This window comes from Sander vitreus, chromosome 14 (assembly GCF_031162955.1).
Source record: "Sander vitreus isolate 19-12246 chromosome 14, sanVit1, whole genome shotgun sequence".
Classification (NCBI taxonomy): domain Eukaryota; kingdom Metazoa; phylum Chordata; class Actinopteri; order Perciformes; family Percidae; genus Sander; species Sander vitreus.
The window spans coordinates 17,484,301-17,504,300 of record NC_135868.1 but is presented as its reverse complement, the minus strand read 5'-3'; the positions used below and the strand labels follow the sequence as shown (position 1 = coordinate 17,504,300).

General features: G+C 40.1%; 2 protein-coding genes across 2 annotated transcripts in view; one reads left to right on the top strand and one right to left on the bottom strand.

Moving 5' to 3' along the window:
• The window catches only part of rapgef5a (Rap guanine nucleotide exchange factor (GEF) 5a), a 47,412-nt gene extending 41,649 nt beyond the window's left edge, over positions 1-5,763 (bottom strand). The window contains exon 1 of the mRNA XM_078266965.1: positions 5,370-5,763. Coding sequence (XP_078123091.1) covers positions 5,370-5,513 — 144 coding nt within the window. The 5' untranslated portion in view covers positions 5,514-5,763. The remainder of the gene's footprint in view (positions 1-5,369) is intronic.
• An 11,423-nt stretch (positions 5,764-17,186) lies between these two features.
• On the top strand, positions 17,187-19,999 carry LOC144529179 (interleukin-6-like). Its single transcript, XM_078268161.1, has 5 exons — positions 17,187-17,537; positions 17,631-17,824; positions 18,027-18,128; positions 18,227-18,370; positions 19,010-19,999. Exons 1-5 carry the CDS (start codon positions 17,522-17,524, stop codon positions 19,241-19,243), a joined length of 690 nt encoding a protein of 229 aa, XP_078124287.1. The 5' UTR covers positions 17,187-17,521; the 3' UTR covers positions 19,244-19,999.
• The last annotated feature ends 1 nt before the right edge of the window (position 20,000 follows it).

The following is a 20,000-nucleotide window of genomic DNA, read 5'->3' as shown; positions in this document are numbered from 1 at the left end:
GAGTTAGCGCGCAAGAAGAGAAAGAAGCGAGGGAGGTTGAACAAATCACAGTCTACGAATATATGACAGGGGATATGAGCATGACAGATGGAGCGGGAGAGAGAGAGCGAGAGAGAGAGCGAGAGAGAGAGAGAGCGAGAGAGAGATGAGGTGGTGAGAGACGGAGAGATCGTTTTAATTGTAATCGTCAAAGAGAGAAAAAGTGAGTGGGACAGAGAGAGAGAGAGAGAGAGAGATCGTTTTAATTGTAATCGTGAAAGAGAGAAAAAGTGAGTGGGACAGAGAGAGAGAGAGAGAGAGAGATCGTTTTAATTGTAATCGTGAAAGAGAGAAAAAGTGAGTGGGACAAAGATAGAGAGGGAAAGAATGCATGTCCATGGCTCTGAGTTGCAAGAAAATGAAATAGATAATTAGAGAGATGTAGAGCAGTGTGTGTGATCCTCATTAGAGCGATGATACTGTCTGGGATGTCACACACTCACACAAGCGAGCGAGGAGACACACTTGCACACAAACCTTATCCACGCAAGTGACTGTATCACCGCTCACCTAAAGTCTTCTTAATTAAAAAGGAATACAAAATGTTGCTTTCTTGTAGCGAGTTAGAGGAGAGAGAATCGAAATCATTCTCATATGTGTACATTAAATATAACGCTACAGCAAGCAGCCATTCAGCTTAAGCTTGGCATGAAGACTGGAAACGGGGGGACACAGCTAGCCTGGCTCTGTCAAAGGTAACAACATATTTTCCTACATGATACATAGACCAAACAATCCATTGTTTAATCTAGAAAACAATCTGTAAATTAACCGACAAATAAAATAATCACCCATTGCAGCCCTAATATTGACTAACAATGTGTTAATTGATTATTTGCACCCACAGGTAGGACATTACAACTTTGTTTAACAAGTCTGTGTTTGTGTGTGTGTGTGACGATATGCAGTGTTTGGACTGAGGGTTAAGTGGAGCACACCAGCCAGCCAAGCACACAGACCAAATAAATTGTTTCTGACTCTCGCTATCTCCGTCTTGCGCCTTCTTGCTCTTTTGTCTTGGTTGAGTTGTCTTATCTCTCCATCTCTTCACTTCTCGGTCTGGTGAACACAGAACTCGAGAGGTCTTTGTTCCTCCACCATCATCTCTTCTCACAAACGAGCTCAAGACACACAATGACTAGAGGAGTTCCATTCATACTGTGTCACACGACGAGAGACGCATCTACTGGCCATGTTCATGTGAGTCTCTTTGTCTGTGTCTTAGCTTCCTCATAAACATACAGTCCTCCATCACAGGGTATACTGCTGTCAGGACCAGAGGCCGAAAGAGAGTGACAGGAGAGAAGAGAAGCTGAATGTTGAGGAATGAGAGCTATAAAGAGAGAGCACATACTGACACACTTATCTGTGTGATGACTTCAAAGTGTATACAGAGAGAGAGAAAGAGAGAGAGAGCAGCAGAGAGCAACTTCATTATCTGCAAGAAATGGATTACTCTCAGATTAGATTGCTGAGCACAGTGAAGAGCTGTAGCACGATATGCTTGGCAAGCCCCACACACACCTCCTGTCGACTCCTCGACAGATTCGTCATACAAGGAAGTCAAAATGGAGACATCAAAGCAGCTGCAGTGCAGCTCAACACACACACACACACACACACACACACACACACACACACACACACACACTAACCAACACTTCAGTGATCTATCATCTATGGTATACTTGTTGATTACAGAATACCTTCAGGACTTATCAATCAACAAAACATACATCACTATAGTTTCAGCTTCTCAACGGTGAATATTTGCCGATTAGAAAAGTGAATCTGATATGAAACTGAATCTTGTTTGGACTGTTATTGGACAAGCTATTTTAATGTTAAATTCAGCTTTAAAACATTTTGATGAGCATTTTTCACTTCAAGATAAAACCATAATTTCATTAAATCAAGAAAGTAATCTGCTGATTAATAGTTAGCACTTTCCATCGGACGAACAAGAATATTATGTACATCATGAAAGTTGACGGTTACGATTTTGATTTTTTTTAAATATACGTATCACAATATTTGAAGGCTTACACTTGTTCTTTTTGGACAACCTTCCATGAAATATGTCTGATTCAATTAATCAATGAGTAAATATCATATTCATACTTCAAAGTGGAAATCAAACTCATTTACCTTACTTGGGAATTGATTTTGTAACTGAAATTTAAATCCCTAAAATGTTAAAAACAGCTACATCAGTCGGTTGCCTTTCATGTATTATCAGCATTTCCTAATTCTGCGTATACACTGGAATTAGTGTGCACATTTTCTTTCATCTAGGTAAAGTGTACTTCTAACTTTATTTAAGTTGTTAATAAAGTTAGGAAGTAGCATACTTCTCAGTATGCTAATTATTTCAAATACAGTGGTTCTAAGGATAGTGTGCTTAAGTTTATACAGTAAGTGGGTGTGAATGTGTTCAGCCTCTCTCTACCCCTCTTGTCATTCCTTTCTTATGTCAATGTATAATGCAGTTATGGATGTGAAATATTGCTGACAGACATAAAAACATCACAAGCCACTGTTTTGCTGCATGCGTAATGCATAAATTAGATAATCTTCGGGGGGATATCATCAACTATCCTCTAAAACAGTGTTCCTAAAATCTGCTCTTGCATTATGACTGTAATAATCTCATTTTACAGCCTAAATTATATGTTTTGAGCAGCATACTGTAAATGTGTATACAGTGTTTGTGTGTCAAAGTATATGTTAGTGTATGGACATTTTAATCCACAAGAAGCTTTGAATTTACAACTAGTGGTCACATCAAGTGTATTTTTCATAATACACATCTAAATTGTCCCATTTAAAAATGAAAAATCTGGTATCATCTGGGGACAGCAATATAATTATCAGAGTGTAGTCTGCTATAAATGCATTACAGAAAGCAACAACAACAAAAAACGAAGCTGCAATGCCAAACAAAATGGCACAATTACAATGGGAGTGCACGACAAATCAACTGTGTTTTAATGTGCTACTGCTATTTCCACCTTCTCGATCATTAACATGCATCATTTTATTTGCTTGCTTTAAGAATGTAAACCCATAATAATGGGAACTACTACAATACATACTGTAAGCACATACAATGGTAGGGACCAGACACCCATACTAGTCGGCCGTTATCCGATTGCTGTTGGCAGCGTTATTTGTGAAGAAAGTTCCAGGTCCCACGCTGACGTACACACTGGTTCTTCCTCTGTTTTGGTGTCAGCAACAAAATCCAACCAATACTTACAATCCACAGTTAGTGGTTACAGAAAACTGACTTGGGGCATGGGTCTTGCTATGCCATGCATTTCCTCACCAGTAGGCTACTGCGAGTTTGTTTTACTCTGACAACGTTATAAGTCCACTGTGAAGTTCACTGCACATATGTAGTGGTAAGTGACTGGGTTAACCATTAAGTCGCTCTCTCCAATCTGACACCTAACTGAGCCTTGGTCAACTCTTTAGAGGAGGAGGGGGGAAAAAACTAGCCTGGTTTTCTCTGGTGTAAACGTCTACAGCGTGGGTACTGTGCAGAGCACCCTGGGAAGTGTACGGAAAGTTTAAAAGTCGGTTCCTTTAAGCAAATTTCTCTGCTCATGTCACATCATAGCCAATAAAAGATGAATACCAGGGCAAGTCACAACAGAGAATAACGCAAGACAGGCTTCTCAAAAGGTGAGGCTGGTGCCAGCTGGAACCAAAGGCGAAGGATGGCTATGTGCAACACAACAGTTTCAATTCACTTTATACGCTGTCGGAAGACATCAAAGAAGCACACATTAGGTGATGTGAAAACCTGCTTATGTGAGATATTTTGCACTTTTACGGGGCCCTAAATATTTGAACAAAAACAAAAATTAGCTCAAGATTCTGCATGGATCAACAAAAGCAGGTAAAAGGTGTGCAGGTGTCTGCCTCAGGACGAGATGCTGTGATGTATTTTCTTTTTAGCGTTTCCAATTCTGAGTGCCATTGTAGTGCAGTGCAAAAATAATCACACATGGGAGTTCATCTCTCACATCTTTTTGGAGAATGTATGTAAAATCAAGAGTGAGTCTGGGGTGTGTGTGTGTGTGTGTGTGTGTGTGTGTGTGTGTGTGTGTGTGTGTGTGTCCAACTGCCAGACTGGAGAGAACCAGTCTGCACAGAACAGAATAGCCATACCTTTACACTACTTACTCGCATCAACACACTCATATGGCACCCACGCATGCACATACAAAGTTAAATGAAGACAGGAGAAGGAAAACATTACTTTTTTTGTCATCTATCTACATTCCTTCTTTCCTTCACTTCATCTTAAGCAATGAACAAAAACACAAAGACGATACGCTACATGCTGCAGTTAAAAACAATCCACTATTTCGAGTCTGAGCCAGCTCCTGACATGATTGTTGTAGCTTCATAATGTTTATGTTTAATAATTGTAGCCCTGATTCCCACAGAGGCCATCAAGGACACATTTTCTCCCGGCCACCACCAATGGTGATGAAGATGAGCGGCGCTGACACTGTGAGCAGATATTCAGCTTGTCAGGTGTGTTCGTTCCACATCAGGGCACATCATGACACACACATTTACTGCTGACTAGACCAATCATCACAAAACAGAACCAGAGAACACATGAGATCAATTGTTGATAATCTTCAAGTTTGTCCAATTTGAACTGGAAGAACTACAGAATAGAGCTGAAACAATTAGTAGGCCTAGGCCACAATTAATTTGTTGATCAACAGAAAATAAATATTTTTTTATTTCAAATTATTATTCAAATGTGAAGATTTGCTTTCTCTCCGTTTTGTACAATTTCAAACTGATGGTTGGTTGGGGAAAAAAGATATTTGAAGGTAGGCGATCACCTTGAGCTTTCAGAACTTGTGATGGCCATTTTCACCGTTTTCACATTTTGTAAACAAAACAGTAGCCTAGAAGTAATTGAAAACAACAATTGACAGATTTAGCAAATGAAAATACTTTTGTACCCTTTATACATATGAGTAGGCTATGTTTTTCTTTTAGTAGCCTGTGTGTGTGGTGAAACTGTTGGGGGGGGTAGTGTTGCCTTGACTACTGGAGTGTAAAGGTATGGTGTACAACACCAATTCTAGTCCACACACACACCGCCTCTGCGACAGTAATGCTTGTAACAAAATGAAAACACCTGAGTCGTGACGGGGTTACGAAACAGCCTCTCGGCACAGGGTCTCGGGAAAGCTACACGGTTGAAAAGATAAAACCGTGTGCCGTTGCTAACGTTCATCAAACATAAAAACACGGAAGGACGGACAGTCACTCAGCGGTCGGTTTGAAATACTCACGCTCTTCTTCCGCAGGTGCAGCCCGTGCTTGAGTAGCCCTGGCAGATCCCGGATTTTGTGTTTGAGCTGAGCCTGGTCTCGTGCGCTCCGGTTCCATCGCAAGCCCGCCAGCAAACCGTCCTCTGCGGGCTCCGAGTCCTCCATGGTTCCTTTCCTTCGCCTGTCTTTCCTCGAGCTGCCGCCTGCCACAGCTCCAGGTGTCTACTGTATCCTCACAAGGCGCACCACCGTCCGCCCCCGTTCGCCATTTCCCCCCGCATCGCGCGCATACTTTTAGCGACCTGCATCTGCAACCACACCGCGTGCAGCGTTAACGAGGCTACTGAATGTATTGCGCACCACGCGACGTTGCTGCTCCACCCAATGGTTCTACTCCCCCAGTAGCCTAGGTGTGTGTGTGTGTGTGTGTGTGTGTGTTTTTTTTGTGGGAGGGGGTCACAGTCACAGGTGTATAAAAAGATTGCATCACTTCCACCTTTCATTCTCTGACTAGTTTGAATAAAGAAAAAAAGGTAGGTTTCAAACCATCAAATGTTAACTGTTGTACTGGTGCAGTTGACATTTTAGTATAATTGTAATGTTTATTTAAGTTGTGTGTTTTAATTACACGCCTAAAGATAGGCTAATAGTCTGGGGGGAGGGAGAAAAGAAGCAGAAGGTGCTCAGTAGGGCTACGTCACCACATTACCTGGCTCACATTTCCAAAAGTAAACAAAGACCAGCCACAGAGTGTATGTCTGTGTTTGGGTGGGTGTATATGCTACATGGCAAAGCCTATGTTCCAGGTTAGGAGCTAATTTGAACCCAACAGTAAAATGGGTGCACTCACTTTAAGCTATTTTTCATGCAACACATAAATCAAACCATGTTTCTATACCAATCCGTGGCTTTGTGTGAAGACAGGAGCCATGGGACAAGAAGAAATTCAGTGTATGGCCTGAAAAAGAACTCAGCTCTCTTGGGATATTGGGGAAAGTGCATTCAATTTGATTAAAGATTACGAGTGAAGATGATCTGAAGGAGAAGTCATTTTAATTCAGTGGATCCAAGAGGATCTGAGCCCAATACTCCAGATAACATAAATAAGAGCAGAGTTCAGCTTGAGTGCAGCGGGTTCAGATGTCGAGTCTGCTTTCCTGATAGGACTTGTAATCAGGGATAATTGGCCCCTTTCAGGGACTCCGATTATACCAACACCATCGCTATCAGATGTAATGGGCCACCATACATATTGTTTAGTGGCTGAATAACACACACACACACACACACACACACACACACACACACACACACACTCTTTATGTTTGTGTAGGTCAAAAGCTAGCTGTAACGTTTCATCTATTAACTTGTAAAATGCAAGTTTGGTGCTGATTCCAGACTCAAATGAGGGAAAGGAACAGTGATGTGCTTTAAAATACTCTTTTTTTCCCCACCGTCTCCATTGCTCACAATACTTTGGATGTCAGTGTCACCTTTCCAATGATAATACCATAGACCCACTAGTTAAGTGGGCGGCAGTAGCTCAGTGTGGACTGTAGCTGGAGAGGTGCCAGTTCACCTCTTGGGCACTACTGAGGTACACTTGAGCAAAGCACCAAACCTCAAATTGCTCGGAGCCCCTTAGCTCTTGGGCCGATGCGTGTAAATAAAAACAACACACAAGTGTAAAAACTGATTTTATTTTTCCCAATGAAGGACTAATAAAGTGATTCTTCTTCTTAACAATATGTGACAGCCCATACAGTATAAATGATGCACCAATTTTACTCTCCACTGACCCTTCAACTCTGCCTGTGATTACTTTGTTTCAGTGTAGTGTGCAACAAAGCTGTTATTTTTTGTTCTGTCTGAGTGGTCAGATTCAGATGGCTGCATGCGTGACAAAATGCTTACTGTTTATCCAAGACTAACAGTAGTTTATTGGGCTTAAGACCTTTGATTAAACAAAGTTTTTGTAGTTGTGCAGTCCTTTCACAATACATATAGAAAGGCACCTCAGCGGCAACTGCTGAATTTTGTGATAGGTTACTTGAACACAATGATCAAAAGTAAAGTTGGCTTTTTAACACTGATGAAAAAGGTGAGAACATATCTGCACCCTACGGGAACAATGTATACACAAGCATGTCAAGTTTTTGTCTACTTTGTTTTGAAATCCATCATGTTGAAAATGTGTAGTGGGCAAAGAGAGCAAGATAGCATTGCAACATTGGTTAAAGCTCCTGAAAACATGGTTTTCAAATCTGTTCGTGATCTACTCAGCAGCAGATGAAATCCTCATGTCAGGCTTCCTGTATGACATACAGTAACCTGCCAAAATCCTAAAGGAAAGCTAAACACAATTAATGAGAACCCAAGCCCATCAGTTATTTTTTCAGATCATCGTTCAGATAGCTGCCTTTTGAGATTTGGTGGGCAGCGCTGAAGGAGAAGCTGTGTAACTACGGTCTTGAGGAGAAATGCTGCCAAAGATGCCTCTGATGACTTCTGCATGCAAAACACTACAACAAACAAAGCCATTGGACATTTTAATATAATTCTTGGAATTGGCATTGTACAGTGTTACACATTTCACATTGGTCAAGACTCAGGAGAAGTCTTATAATCAGCATCTTTTCTCCAAAGAAGTCCAGATTTTTAAAGGACTTTAGTTAGGAGTTAAAAGTACAGCATATGACTAGTAACTTCAATAGCTCTCCAGTAAATCTGAAGAAAGCCACACAATTTGTATTTATACTTATAGCACCAGCAGATGCCTGAAAATGAAAGAAGGAAATAAGGAAAATACTCAGTGTTTGCTGAATTGCTGAAGAAGCAAAGGAAGAGGAGGGGACTTTGGGCTTTCTCGTGTCGAGTCTGGAGGATGATGAAATATGCTGCTTTGTGGTCTCTGGGGACCACTGCTGATATGCACACACAGTCACATATGCACACACAGCAAAATCAAATAAACCTGATAGTACAGCATTTGAATGAATGAGCCCTACATAATAGTGCGCTGAAACTATACAGTACACCAGGGTTACATGATGATGCACAGGAAGAAGAATGGATTATAGGGGGAGGGGAAGTAGAGTAAAGGAGAAGATGGGGAAAGAAGGCACGAGAAAAACAAGCGGGCCAAAGCAGAGAGGAAGATAGTAAACCAATTACCATAGGACTGGAGAAAGCCTTTCATCCCCAAACTGTCACCGCACACGCAAATATACACACTTTGTTCTGCCTCTCTCTTGCATGCAAATACAGTATCAACACACATGGTCAGACATCTCTCTTTATCACTCACTCACACACATTTTCAGAGCTCTCTTCAAACAAATGCACTATGATTAAATATTGAAGAGTGCCTGTGGCGAACGGAGCAAAGACACAATTCCTCTCCTCTCTTATGGAGCTCTCTCCGTCCATTGGAAGAAGTGCCCTTGGAAGGGAGAGAGAAGAAGAGGCAAGAACAAGGTGGCCTAAGAAAAAAGGCACAAAGGGAAAGGGAGGATGAAGAGGAGTGGGATAGGATGGGAAAGCGGTGAGAAACCAGCTGGGCAGCGATGAAAAGACAGGAAGGGAGAAACAGAGAGCAGACAAGAAGAGAGGAACAGAATCTGAAGGGAAATAAAAGTGAGGAGAGGATTGCCATACTAACATTAACAAGGAACTATAACACAATGTGACAGCTAAGGTCATCTATAAAAGAACAGAAGCGAGGCTCACACCATGAAAGAGCCGATACTGCTCTGTGCACTTTTCTGTAACTGCACAATTCAATTCAATTTTATTTAGCTATGGCTGCAGACTAATTCAAATCTGGATATGGGATCAGCTTACGCCTGTAAAACACTGACATACGCATTTTAGTGTACAGTATGAAGCCAGAAATGATATGAACCTGCACTGTGGGGCAGCATATGAGATTAGACTCCAAAACCTTTTTTTGTGGAAACTTGTAATGGACTTCAGAGCGATACTGATTCATTCCTGCTGAGACAATCAAAAAGCCATTAGATGATAAATACTTCACATAGGCCTACGCCACAGTAGAAGATTTTAATTCATTGCATACAATAATGCAGTACAATGTAGTGAAATTGAATTTCTGCATTTAACCCATCCTAAGCATTAGGAGCAGTGGATAGCCACATACAGCGTCTGGGGAGTCTCTGAGCCACAGCCAGCCAATTCATACATATACTCATGTATTCATATGGTCAAACTTAAGTCTAAACACACACGTTCATGTCTACAGAGGCCCTCAAGAAATTTCTGTTAGTATATTATTGCTGTACTGCGTCTGAATGAAAAAAACACAGATGCCTCAGGATGTCACCTTTTTCAGAGAAGATTGAATGTACCCCTCATCATATGCTGCATGGTCGCCATCTAGCAGTGACCATGGTGAACTGCAGACTGAACAGAGATTCAGCGTCACAGACTTTATTCTAACCTTTTCAGCAATCTATCACATTGTTTAGTGCAAACCGTGAATACTCTGATTTCAAAGGCATATGGGACTAGGGGAGCAGGCATTGAACAATTCAGCCTTTTTAAGATCAGCCACTGTAGTGCACAAGAGGACACCTGGGGGCTCGGGGGTACAGAGTACAGAGCTTAGAGTGAAGCCAGTGCTCACACACTGCACTGAAGAGTCTTTTATCTGAAAAGGTATCTAGATAGAGCACAGCACAGAACACAAAAAGTACTGGTTTGGTCCTGTGGGAAACACTTTAGGATTCAATCCTCCAGCTCTACGTTCAACCACAGAAAGGTTTGTGCAACTGTACACTACACTGCATTATTTCTAAATCATTGCACCTGATGTGATCTTCATTTTTTTATTGTCAAGATCTGATCTATTTTGATAACATACCTCGGCTGATAACGTTTGAAATGGGTGTACATTTCCAGTTGATAGTTGATAGTTAATTGTTGCACTGCAACCCCAACATAATAAGGCAAAAACAATGTATTATCAGAAGGAACCAAAAAAGACAAAATTCATTATTGATTAAAAGTAAAGAATTAAAGTAATTTTTCTATTAATGAAAAATCTAACTTGTTGCTTTGATCATCTATGTAATTACTTCAGTCCATCAGCTGAACATCCAGTCCATTACATCTGCTTCTCAAGGCTGTACCTCTATACAGTTCTCTCGACTGCCCAAGACGTATTGTCTCCTATAGGAGACAATAAAGGCTTATCTGCTTATCTTATCTTATATTATCTATAATATAGCTGGCCAATTGTAATGACCAAAGTTGGATGACCAACCAGGTGGGCAACCCCAGACCCTGAGGGGACCTAAAAGTCCCAGGTTGACTGCATATCAATTGGGTTGGTAATTTTATAGTAACAAATGTGTTGAGGACACTAATACAAATTAAGTATTATTCCAGCATAGGAGTTGTGGTTGCACTGAACTTAATGGGAACTTGGAGGCAACATTTTTATTTGGCCATTGAAGGCAATGTTGCAAATCAATGAGCTGAACTGCTTCATGGTAATTTTGGAATTTCACAAGTTTTGAATCAATGTGGTGAAGTACCCTGATTTGTCGGGGTCACTGCATTAGCCAAAAACAGGCATTCCCATCTGGTTATTACTATAAATGGTTTCTCAACTAAATTCTTAGAAAATGTACTGTATACTATCATGATATATTGATATCATTAAATAAAATAACATAAACTGGGGTAGGTTTTACTGTATTCATACCAAGCCCGGTTTTCTATATGATTATAGAATGCTTGTATGTAAATTTTGGGAGGATTATTTCATAGAGATTTAATGACATATTGTGTGTTAGCTCAGTATCACATGTTTTTTGTACATATTATGTATACCATACAGTACTATATTGCGTGATATATATGTAACACTGCATATAGTAGAGCACATAGAGTACAGAGAATATGGTGGTACTAAACTGGATATGGATGCAAACACTGTAACATTAATGTAAGATGAATATCAATTTAACTGGGAGGACAAAACTGCCACTGTTAGGGTTGACCTCTAGCTCACTTGGTTGAGCGTGTGCCCCATGTAGGCTGAGTCCTTGGCCCTGGTTCAAATCTGACCTGTGGCCCTTTGCAGCGTGTCATCCCCTCTCTCTCTACCCCTTTTGTCTATCTTCTATTACTATCTAATAGAATAAGAACCCCAGATAATAATATTTGGGGAAGAAAACTGCCACTGTTACATACACATTCATCTCATCATCGATCATTTTTGCGCAATGTTCATATTACAGATACCCCACAGGAAAAGTGAGCAGAATTCCCCTGAATTTGAGTTTCATTGCAAATGAAAGAACAAAAAGAGGATCTGACTAATTTAGACACTTTTATAATTAAGATTGGGTTGTCTTTAAAGAAATTGGAGGTTAAAGGGAAAGACCAAGTGGGAAGTTTCATGGATCCTACCTTGTGTTAAGCATATAGGATACAGGCAATAGATGTCTATTGGAAAAAGTATCTCTAATATAACTGATGAAAGCACATAAAATAAACAAGTGAAGAAATTTGACGATATATGCACATGCAGACACATTAACACTGGTGGAGAGTTAAAACTATAACAAAAATCTACTGTAACTAATTTGGTTCCTTCCTTTCTTTGTCATAGAATATCAGTAGAAGCATGAGAGGTACGAAAACAAAAACTGTAGAGAAGCCTGGAGGGATGCCAGCTGATGGACCAATGCAAATGAACAATGTTTCGAAGGGTGTAATCAGCATTAATTCTCTCTGACGCATTGAACCTGAACAAGGTTAAAGCAGTTCACTGACATATGAGTTATGATGTTCTAATGTTTTAACTCGACTCTCACTCACTCATCCGTTCTGATGAAGTGCTTTGAGGAAATGATTCTCCAGCACATAAAAATCCTCCTAGCCAGCCTGGACTCTCACCAGTTTGCATGCAGAGCCAACAGATCCACAGAGGATGCCATCTCTACTGCCCTCCACTGAGCCCTCACACATCTTGAAAATAACATCACCTACATCAAGAATGCTCTATGTTAATTGCAGCTCAGCATTCAATACCAACACCCCCATGAAACTGATTGACAAACTTAGTACTGTGGGTTTGAGTACTACGCTGTGCAACTGGATATTGGACTTCCTGACAAACAGACCCCAGTCAACTTTGATTGGTACTCACACCTCCTCCACTCTACTGTTTAACATCGGAGCCCATCAGGGCTGTGTGCTCAGCCCCGTTCTGTTCCCGCACCCACGACTGCAATCCCCAACATGGAGAGAACTCTGTTGTGAAGCTTTCGGCCTTCACAAACACTGATGAAACTGCTTATCTGGAGGAAATCAACAATCTTGCAGAGTGGTCCACAGAGAGCAACCTACTGCTCAAGGTCAGCAAAACCAAGGAGCTGGTCATTGATTTTAGAAAAAAGAGGCAATAACACAGCCCTGTTTACATCGATGGAGCTTAGGTGGAGCAAGTGAACAGTTTTAGGTTCCTGGGAATCAGCATCACAGATTAGCTGACATGGTCATCTAACACATCTCCATCCAGGTGACAAAAAAGCTCAGAAATCCCTGTAGTTCTTAAAGAAACTTAAGAAGGCAAAATTCGTCTTCAAGTTAACATACAGAGGAGCAATAAAAGACATTCTGAACAGAAACATTACAAAACGGCATGGGACGTGCATGATAGAGAAAGGAGCATGCAGCTGCCTGCCTCAGAAATCTGGGCTTGAGCCTTTTGACCCTGGGATCAACATTTTTCTACCAAAAAAAAGTAGAAAATGAGAGAAGAGGAAAATTGAGTAAGCTTCTTAAAGTCTCCGACAATTCCAGTTGCACCAGGTTTATTTGTTGATGATGTCCTTTGGTGTCATAGCAGTAAGAGACACTCTCACTGCTTACCGTAGAGAGCCCCTCTTATCTTAGCATGGGATTCATGCTAAGATGCTGTGCAGGATCTGTATTTGACAAAACAACCTCACCTCGAAGTCCATTTAGTAGTTGCTCTGGAGCTTTCGATCATATCACATGATTTTCATTAGCAGAAGTCTGCATTTCCTTAGAGCACTTTAAGGACTTGTCATCCACGTTGGCTTCAAAATATTCTGTAACGGAGAATATGATATGATCAAAAGCTCAGGACAGCTATTGATGGGACCTTAAGGACTGCTTTGTGGACTTTGAAACTCATCTTCTGTATTGATGTGTTTAAAGGTACAACAAGCTTTTAATGTATAATTATGTAAAAAGACAAAGAAAAACTATCATGTGTTACTTTTTTTTGTTTGAATCATCTTTGGAAGAAAGTTTGGAACACATTTCTTTGTTTTGCAAGAGCACCACTCTAAGAAAAAGCATGTAGTAAATCATTATGTACTCCAAGCTGCTTACCGTTAAGCCCCTTTTAAAATGCAAAGTCACAAAGTAAAGTACAGTGCAAACTTTACACACACACACACACACACACACACACACACACACACACACGTGCACATCTGAGACAAATCCCTTTGCCATGCACTGAGAATTTGCAGTAGAGTACAACGTTGTTTTACCAGTGTTTATTCAATTTTTTTAAAAGTTGTATTTTAAGAGTGTATTAAGTTAATTTTCAATAGAAGAGACAGGGCTTGTCTGTGGTGGTTAATGGAGTTTGCGTACTGTGGAGTTTTGTGGTAGACAATACATTAAATTGGTCACACAAACAAAAAAGCAGAAATGAGAGTATTGCTTCCAGTTTTCCAGATTCACGTACATTAAATTCATGAATGCACCTCAGTGCATTAAAGGTTCAGAACTGGAATAGATGTATTCATCAAAACTTTGCATGTCCACAGAGCAAACTGAACGTGTGTCTTGGGCTCTTCAGGGGGGAGGAGAATGTCCTGCATCGGCACTTCCCAGTAACCTCAGAAACTGCGATCACTGAGCTATTCTAACGTCTCAAATTGTCCACTGAAAGTACCAAAACACTCCCTGATCAAAAGTGGACACAAACCCGCTCTTACAACATCCTCCACAGAGCATACAGCATGAACTAGTTTGCAGGTTACTACTTTTTTTAACCCATTTTGGGAGTTCTCTGGTTTGATTCCCCATGAGTAATCCTGATAAACACAGGGGAAGTTACATATCAAAAATAGTAGTAAAGCACTAATGATCACACATGCTGCAATACTGAATTCAATGGAAGCAAGGTAGTTAACTTAGCAAGTACAGTACGTAGTATTTTGAAAGGAGAACGTGAAGAAAGAAAGAAAGTTTTGGAAACATAACTAAAAGTGAGTAGAGACAGGTGACTTTCCTTTAAATGTAAGGAAAAAGGTGGAACTGGTTAGTGATTCTCACCTCTACACTTTCATTGTCTTTCAAGTGATTACAAGAAAATAATGTATGTGTGCGTGTGAGTAATTTGAAGCACAAAGCTCATATCGTCATTTTCCAGACATGTTTTACAGAATGATGACTTCTGTATAATATCCTGGATTTGTTTTCATGGAACAACTTGATAAGAAAGAAGTTAGCAAATGCACATACACTGTACATGCCCCAATTACAGGAATACATTACATTACCATTGTGAGCTGTTGACTGAGTCACTTGTAAAAATAGGATTTTGAACAGGAATGAAAAGACATTTTGAGATTTACATCAATTATCATAGCAGGGAGAGAATTCCAGGAAATGGATAGGGATGAGCCAATGCATTAGCAAGAGTTTGTTTTAGCAACAAACGTAATGATGATAACAATAACTTAGATTTATACAGCGCCCTTCATGAAACCCAAGGACGCTGTACACAAGTCCAGGGGGACAAAAAGAAGACAGTAGGCTAAACACGGACTGAAAAGAGATAAAAACTGGGCGCTAAATGGAAGGGGGACGTCATTTCGTGTAGGCTAACCACGTCTCGCATTGTAAAGTTATTTTATGAATGAAATAGACATAGGCTATTACATACCTGTCTAGGAGGAATAGGAACAATTTATGGTGGGTTTTAATACTTTACAATCCCGTAATTGTCTTTTTCTGTTGAAAGCCCGACCGAGATTGACTTGGGTTTTCGCCCGACGTCTGTCACTCTCCCTTTTAGCTTTTAGTTGTTCTTGGTTCAATTTCCTTTTTTTCTGTGATGGCCCTGCCCCGGTGTCAGCCATAACTACAAACGATAACTTCTCAAATAAAATAAAAAATACAATCAGGCCTATATAAAGCAACCTCCTGCTACCTTTTACCTGGCTGGATACTCAAACAAAGGCTTTTCCACTGTTAAAGCGAAATCTGTGACCCATCAGAATGTGGTCTGCCTACAGTAGCTAGCCTAATGGTTTTGTGACCCAGGCAGAGGCATTAATAAAAACTATATAAAAAACGTTCTTTTCGCTGTTTTGTCAGTGTCAGTCTTGTTTGCGGTAACAGGTCATTTATAATCAACATTTAAAAGTTCCTCGTAAGCTACTTTATAACCCAAGTGTTGGGCAAACTAACAAATTAGAGACACTAAATAAAACGTTTAGGAATCACCAAAGTCATTATAATTCATCATAAGAGTATCACAAATACAAAATGTCATGCCAATCCATCTAATAGTTGGATAGTTGGTTAGAGATATTTCAGTTTGGCCGTTAGCGTAGCTAAAAAAAAAATCCAGTTCTGAAAATGTCTTGTTTGATAGAGGGACTTTAGAGAGGTTATCTGCCAAAACATCTAGTAACTGAGGCACATTACTTTTAAGAATATCCAGCCTTTATCATAGATAGATGGTTGGCTGGCTGCATACGTTTTACATATAGGAATACAGTATAAATAAAAACATCAACCTTTAAACCCATGCTTAATGTCACGTTATTTTTTTCAGACTTAACAAAGATCCTCCAGAGCCACAGAAGACGTTATACAACTACGTATATCTATGAATATGGGCTAGTGTATTATCAGACACACAGATATGTATCAGCACACTTGGGTGTCACCCTGTACATACAAGGCAAGTGTGAAAATACATTTTAACCCAGAAGAACGCAAGGAAAAACTTGAGTCAAATTGTTAAACTGTTTTCTCCGATTTTTCTTTTTACATTGTAGAATATTACAAACTGGTAATATTATTCATACATGTGACTATTGTCATTTAATCATTGTTGTCATTTTCAAATCAATTATGACATGACCTTACAGGCTGTTTGATCAGCATATTACACTTAAAGCACTACCGCATCCTTTCATTCCTTCAAACGCCCTGAACAACTATCAAACTAACACATTAAAAAAATTTAGTATCATGACTAATGTTGGAACAGGAACATGACACAGAACATCACTGTGAAGAAACAACAAGAAAATAACAGATTTCAGCAGACAAAACATAAACTTGATGTAATATATAATTGTAGATACAAATTATAAACATTATGATTAAAATAGCTATTTGATGGCACAGTGTGACAGATATTGATTATTTCAGCTGCAGTAAGGGGAAGAACATCTTACATTACACAAGTGTTTCTAGTATTGGGGAAGAAAGTCTTAGAGAGTGTGCCTGAAATTAAAAATCCACCGGAAATTTGACTTCTCGTCACCGATTTATTTAATCTATGCTGATTTTACCACTACAAGTTGTTGGGATACTGATATGCAAATGTATGGTTTGGAATGGATTTCCCCTTTAAATGATTTGGCTGAAAATATCATAGGAATTTATTTCTTCCAAAATGTTTTGTGTGTGTGTGTGTGTGTGTGTGTGTGTGTGTCCGTGTGTTGTATTGAGCTGCACTGTAGCTGCTTTGATGTCTCCATTTTGACTTCCGTGTATGACGAATCTGGCGAGGAGTGTGTGTGAAACATGCTTTATTATTGTCAGTTATTTAAATGACTATAGAGCATTTTTGTTTCAACTAGCGAGAAAAGAGTCAAAGCAGCCTGTATACTGTACATTAAAGTGCAAACACTCTTCAGTCCTTCATCAAAATCACGGCCAACCACCAACGCATGCCTGACCGGATGCTTGACGCAAACTACTAATTGTGTGTCTGTAGCAGGAAGGTATTGGGAAATCCCTACAGTCTGAAGAATATAAAATGACAGCCCATTGCAAAGACAAGGCAACTCTTTCTGGCCCTGGCAGCACTCAGCATCAGCGGAAACTCAACAGGTGCTTCCCAGCAGCGCAACATGCCCTCTTCACTAAGTAAGTGATTTACAGCCGGTGGCGCGCACGTTTTCCTGCGTTTCTTTCTTCTTTGCATTCATCCAGTCGTTCACGCTTTTCCTCTCCGCACAGACGCGTACTTGCTCTCTGCAGTGATGCTGTGCGCTCTGCTGCTGTGCGCTCCCGGAGCTCCAGTTGAAGACGCGCCCACCGACAGCCCGGCAGGTGACCACTCAGGTGAGGAGGAGGAGGGGCCTTCTGACCCACTGAGCGCCTCCCCGTTCTGGGCATTGATCCTTGACGCAACCAAACAGCACAAGAAGGAGGTAGGCTCTTCATTTTGCAGGAATTTCACTGAACTATGGTATTTTTACAGTTGCTAACGTGAGTGACGTTCTTTCTTATCATGTTTTACTGAGTCATTTTTAAAGTTAGAGTGGGCTGACTGGTGGTGTCTCACTTTCTAAGCAGGTGTAAAGTAAACTACACCTCTTGACCATTTCCTTCGTATCATTTCCCCTCTATCAGTTTGAAGATGAATTCAAGAATGATGGGTTGAAATATATTTATCTAGAGGGCTACAAATTCACCTCACTTCCAGCACGCTGCCCTCACTATAACTTCAGCAAGGTAGTGTGTCTCCTCCCTTGTTATCCTGTTACTGATACAATGAACTAAGTGATGGGGTTAAGTTGATCACTAACAGTGATTTTCTTTCCTGTTTCCAGGAGGCTTGTCTCCACAGGATGTTTCACGGCCTGCTTATTTACACAGTTCTTCTCAAGCATGTGGAGAAGGAGTACCCCGGCAACTCAATCTGCAAAGAGTTCAGGAACTACAGCGGCCTCTTGATCAACCTCATCAAAGGAAAGGTGGGTCTGAGATTCTGCATATTGTCTTTCATATTGCAATTTGTAGCTGTGTCAATGCACTCTGGTGGCTTTTGTATCAGCCCTGCCACCGTCTTTGCTTTTCATCTTTGTTATAGCCAGTGGTGGAAGATGTATTTTTTAGATCCTCATGTAAAAACAATACTCCAAGGCCTGCATTCAAAATGTCAACGCACTAAAAGTGCATCAGCAAAAAGTATTCGGCTACTTATTGAGCAGAATGCCACCTGCCAGTGCTATTTTTTTCTATATTACATTATTGGATTATTATCTCTCCCAGACGTAAGCCTGGAAAGAGATCATTTGTTCGCTTGTGCGTGTGTTAGTGTGCTAATCTCGCATACTAATGACATCTGCAAAGTAAGTACAGCTGGTAAATAAATGTAGTTGATTGAAAGTAAAACAAAACATAAATACTGAAGTACTAATCTACTTACATTCCACCACTGGTTATAGCTCATTTATTAAAAAGGTATTTGTCCTGCTTTTAATTTTGTTTGCATACATGTCAAATGTGTCCATTTCCTTTTGATTATGTCTTATTGTAAATGATTTTTTAATGGATTGGATTACATCATATGATTATTATTATCAAACACCACTGTTACTTCTGTCCCGAAGATGAGAAGGCGTGAAAAGGTCACAGCGCTGACCAGCAGCCAGGAGGCGCAGCTGCTCAGGGACCTCGATAACCCCGCCATTTTCCAAAGAAAGATGACTGCACACAGCATCCTGCGCCAGCTCCACTACTTCCTCTTAGAAGGCAAAATAATGATTAGTAGAAAGGAGACCAGACAAAGTCAGGCCATCAGGACTGTGATACCCATCACTTTCAACCAAATGTTGAAAAGATGAGTAGCCTATTACAAATTGAAGGAATACCGCAGGGAAAGTGGGTGTTGCTAACTCTGCTACTGTTTTCACGAGGGTTTATTTTTTGTTTTCATGGGGGAAATGCTCTGAGTGCACCAACTGTATGTACAGACGCAACCTCTAATTGTGTAAATCTCAAAACGGCACCACTATTGCACAACTTATTTAACCTATTTATACTTGGCGAAAAGTGTTATTTATTAGTCATAGGAAAATCCATGGTTGTGGGTTTCTTGCTCTAAAAAAGGCATTTTTTATATATGATTTTTAGTGTTGATTAATTTCTAGATTCTGACGATATTCTTTTTTTGAAAAGTAATAATTTCATCACATATTTTTGTGAAGGATTTTATACTAATAGTGGTGGTTATTATTTATTTACAATTATTAAACTGAATTTTCTGTTGATTTAATTACAATGTAATAAGCTGTGTTTTGAATGTGCATGACTAATAAGTGACTGGAAGGAATATTACATACACATGCAGAAATAAAATGCCCATGTTCACATAAGAAACACGTTTTTTCAATCCAACACTTCACACATTCTATGTCTTTGCAGGGTTGCAACACATCTCGAAACCATTGACGTTATGTATGCGTGTTCGTCGGAGGCTGGAAAATATGACGGTCAGACCGATACAATCAGATTGTGTTATCAGCAGTGCTCTATGAATCATTATTTCAGAATTGTGTGTGGGATTTCTAAACTTTAAAACATGGACCTCAACAAATCACT

What these genes read in the sequence shown, in the direction of transcription:
- LOC144529179 (XM_078268161.1), top strand. An exon ending in CTCACTATAACTTCAGCAAG is followed by an intron (nt 18,129 to 18,226) that starts GTAGTGTGTCTC and finishes TCCTGTTTCCAG; the next exon opens with GAGGCTTGTCTCCACAGGAT. An exon ending in TCAACCTCATCAAAGGAAAG is followed by an intron (nt 18,371 to 19,009) that starts GTGGGTCTGAGA and finishes TCTGTCCCGAAG; the next exon opens with ATGAGAAGGCGTGAAAAGGT.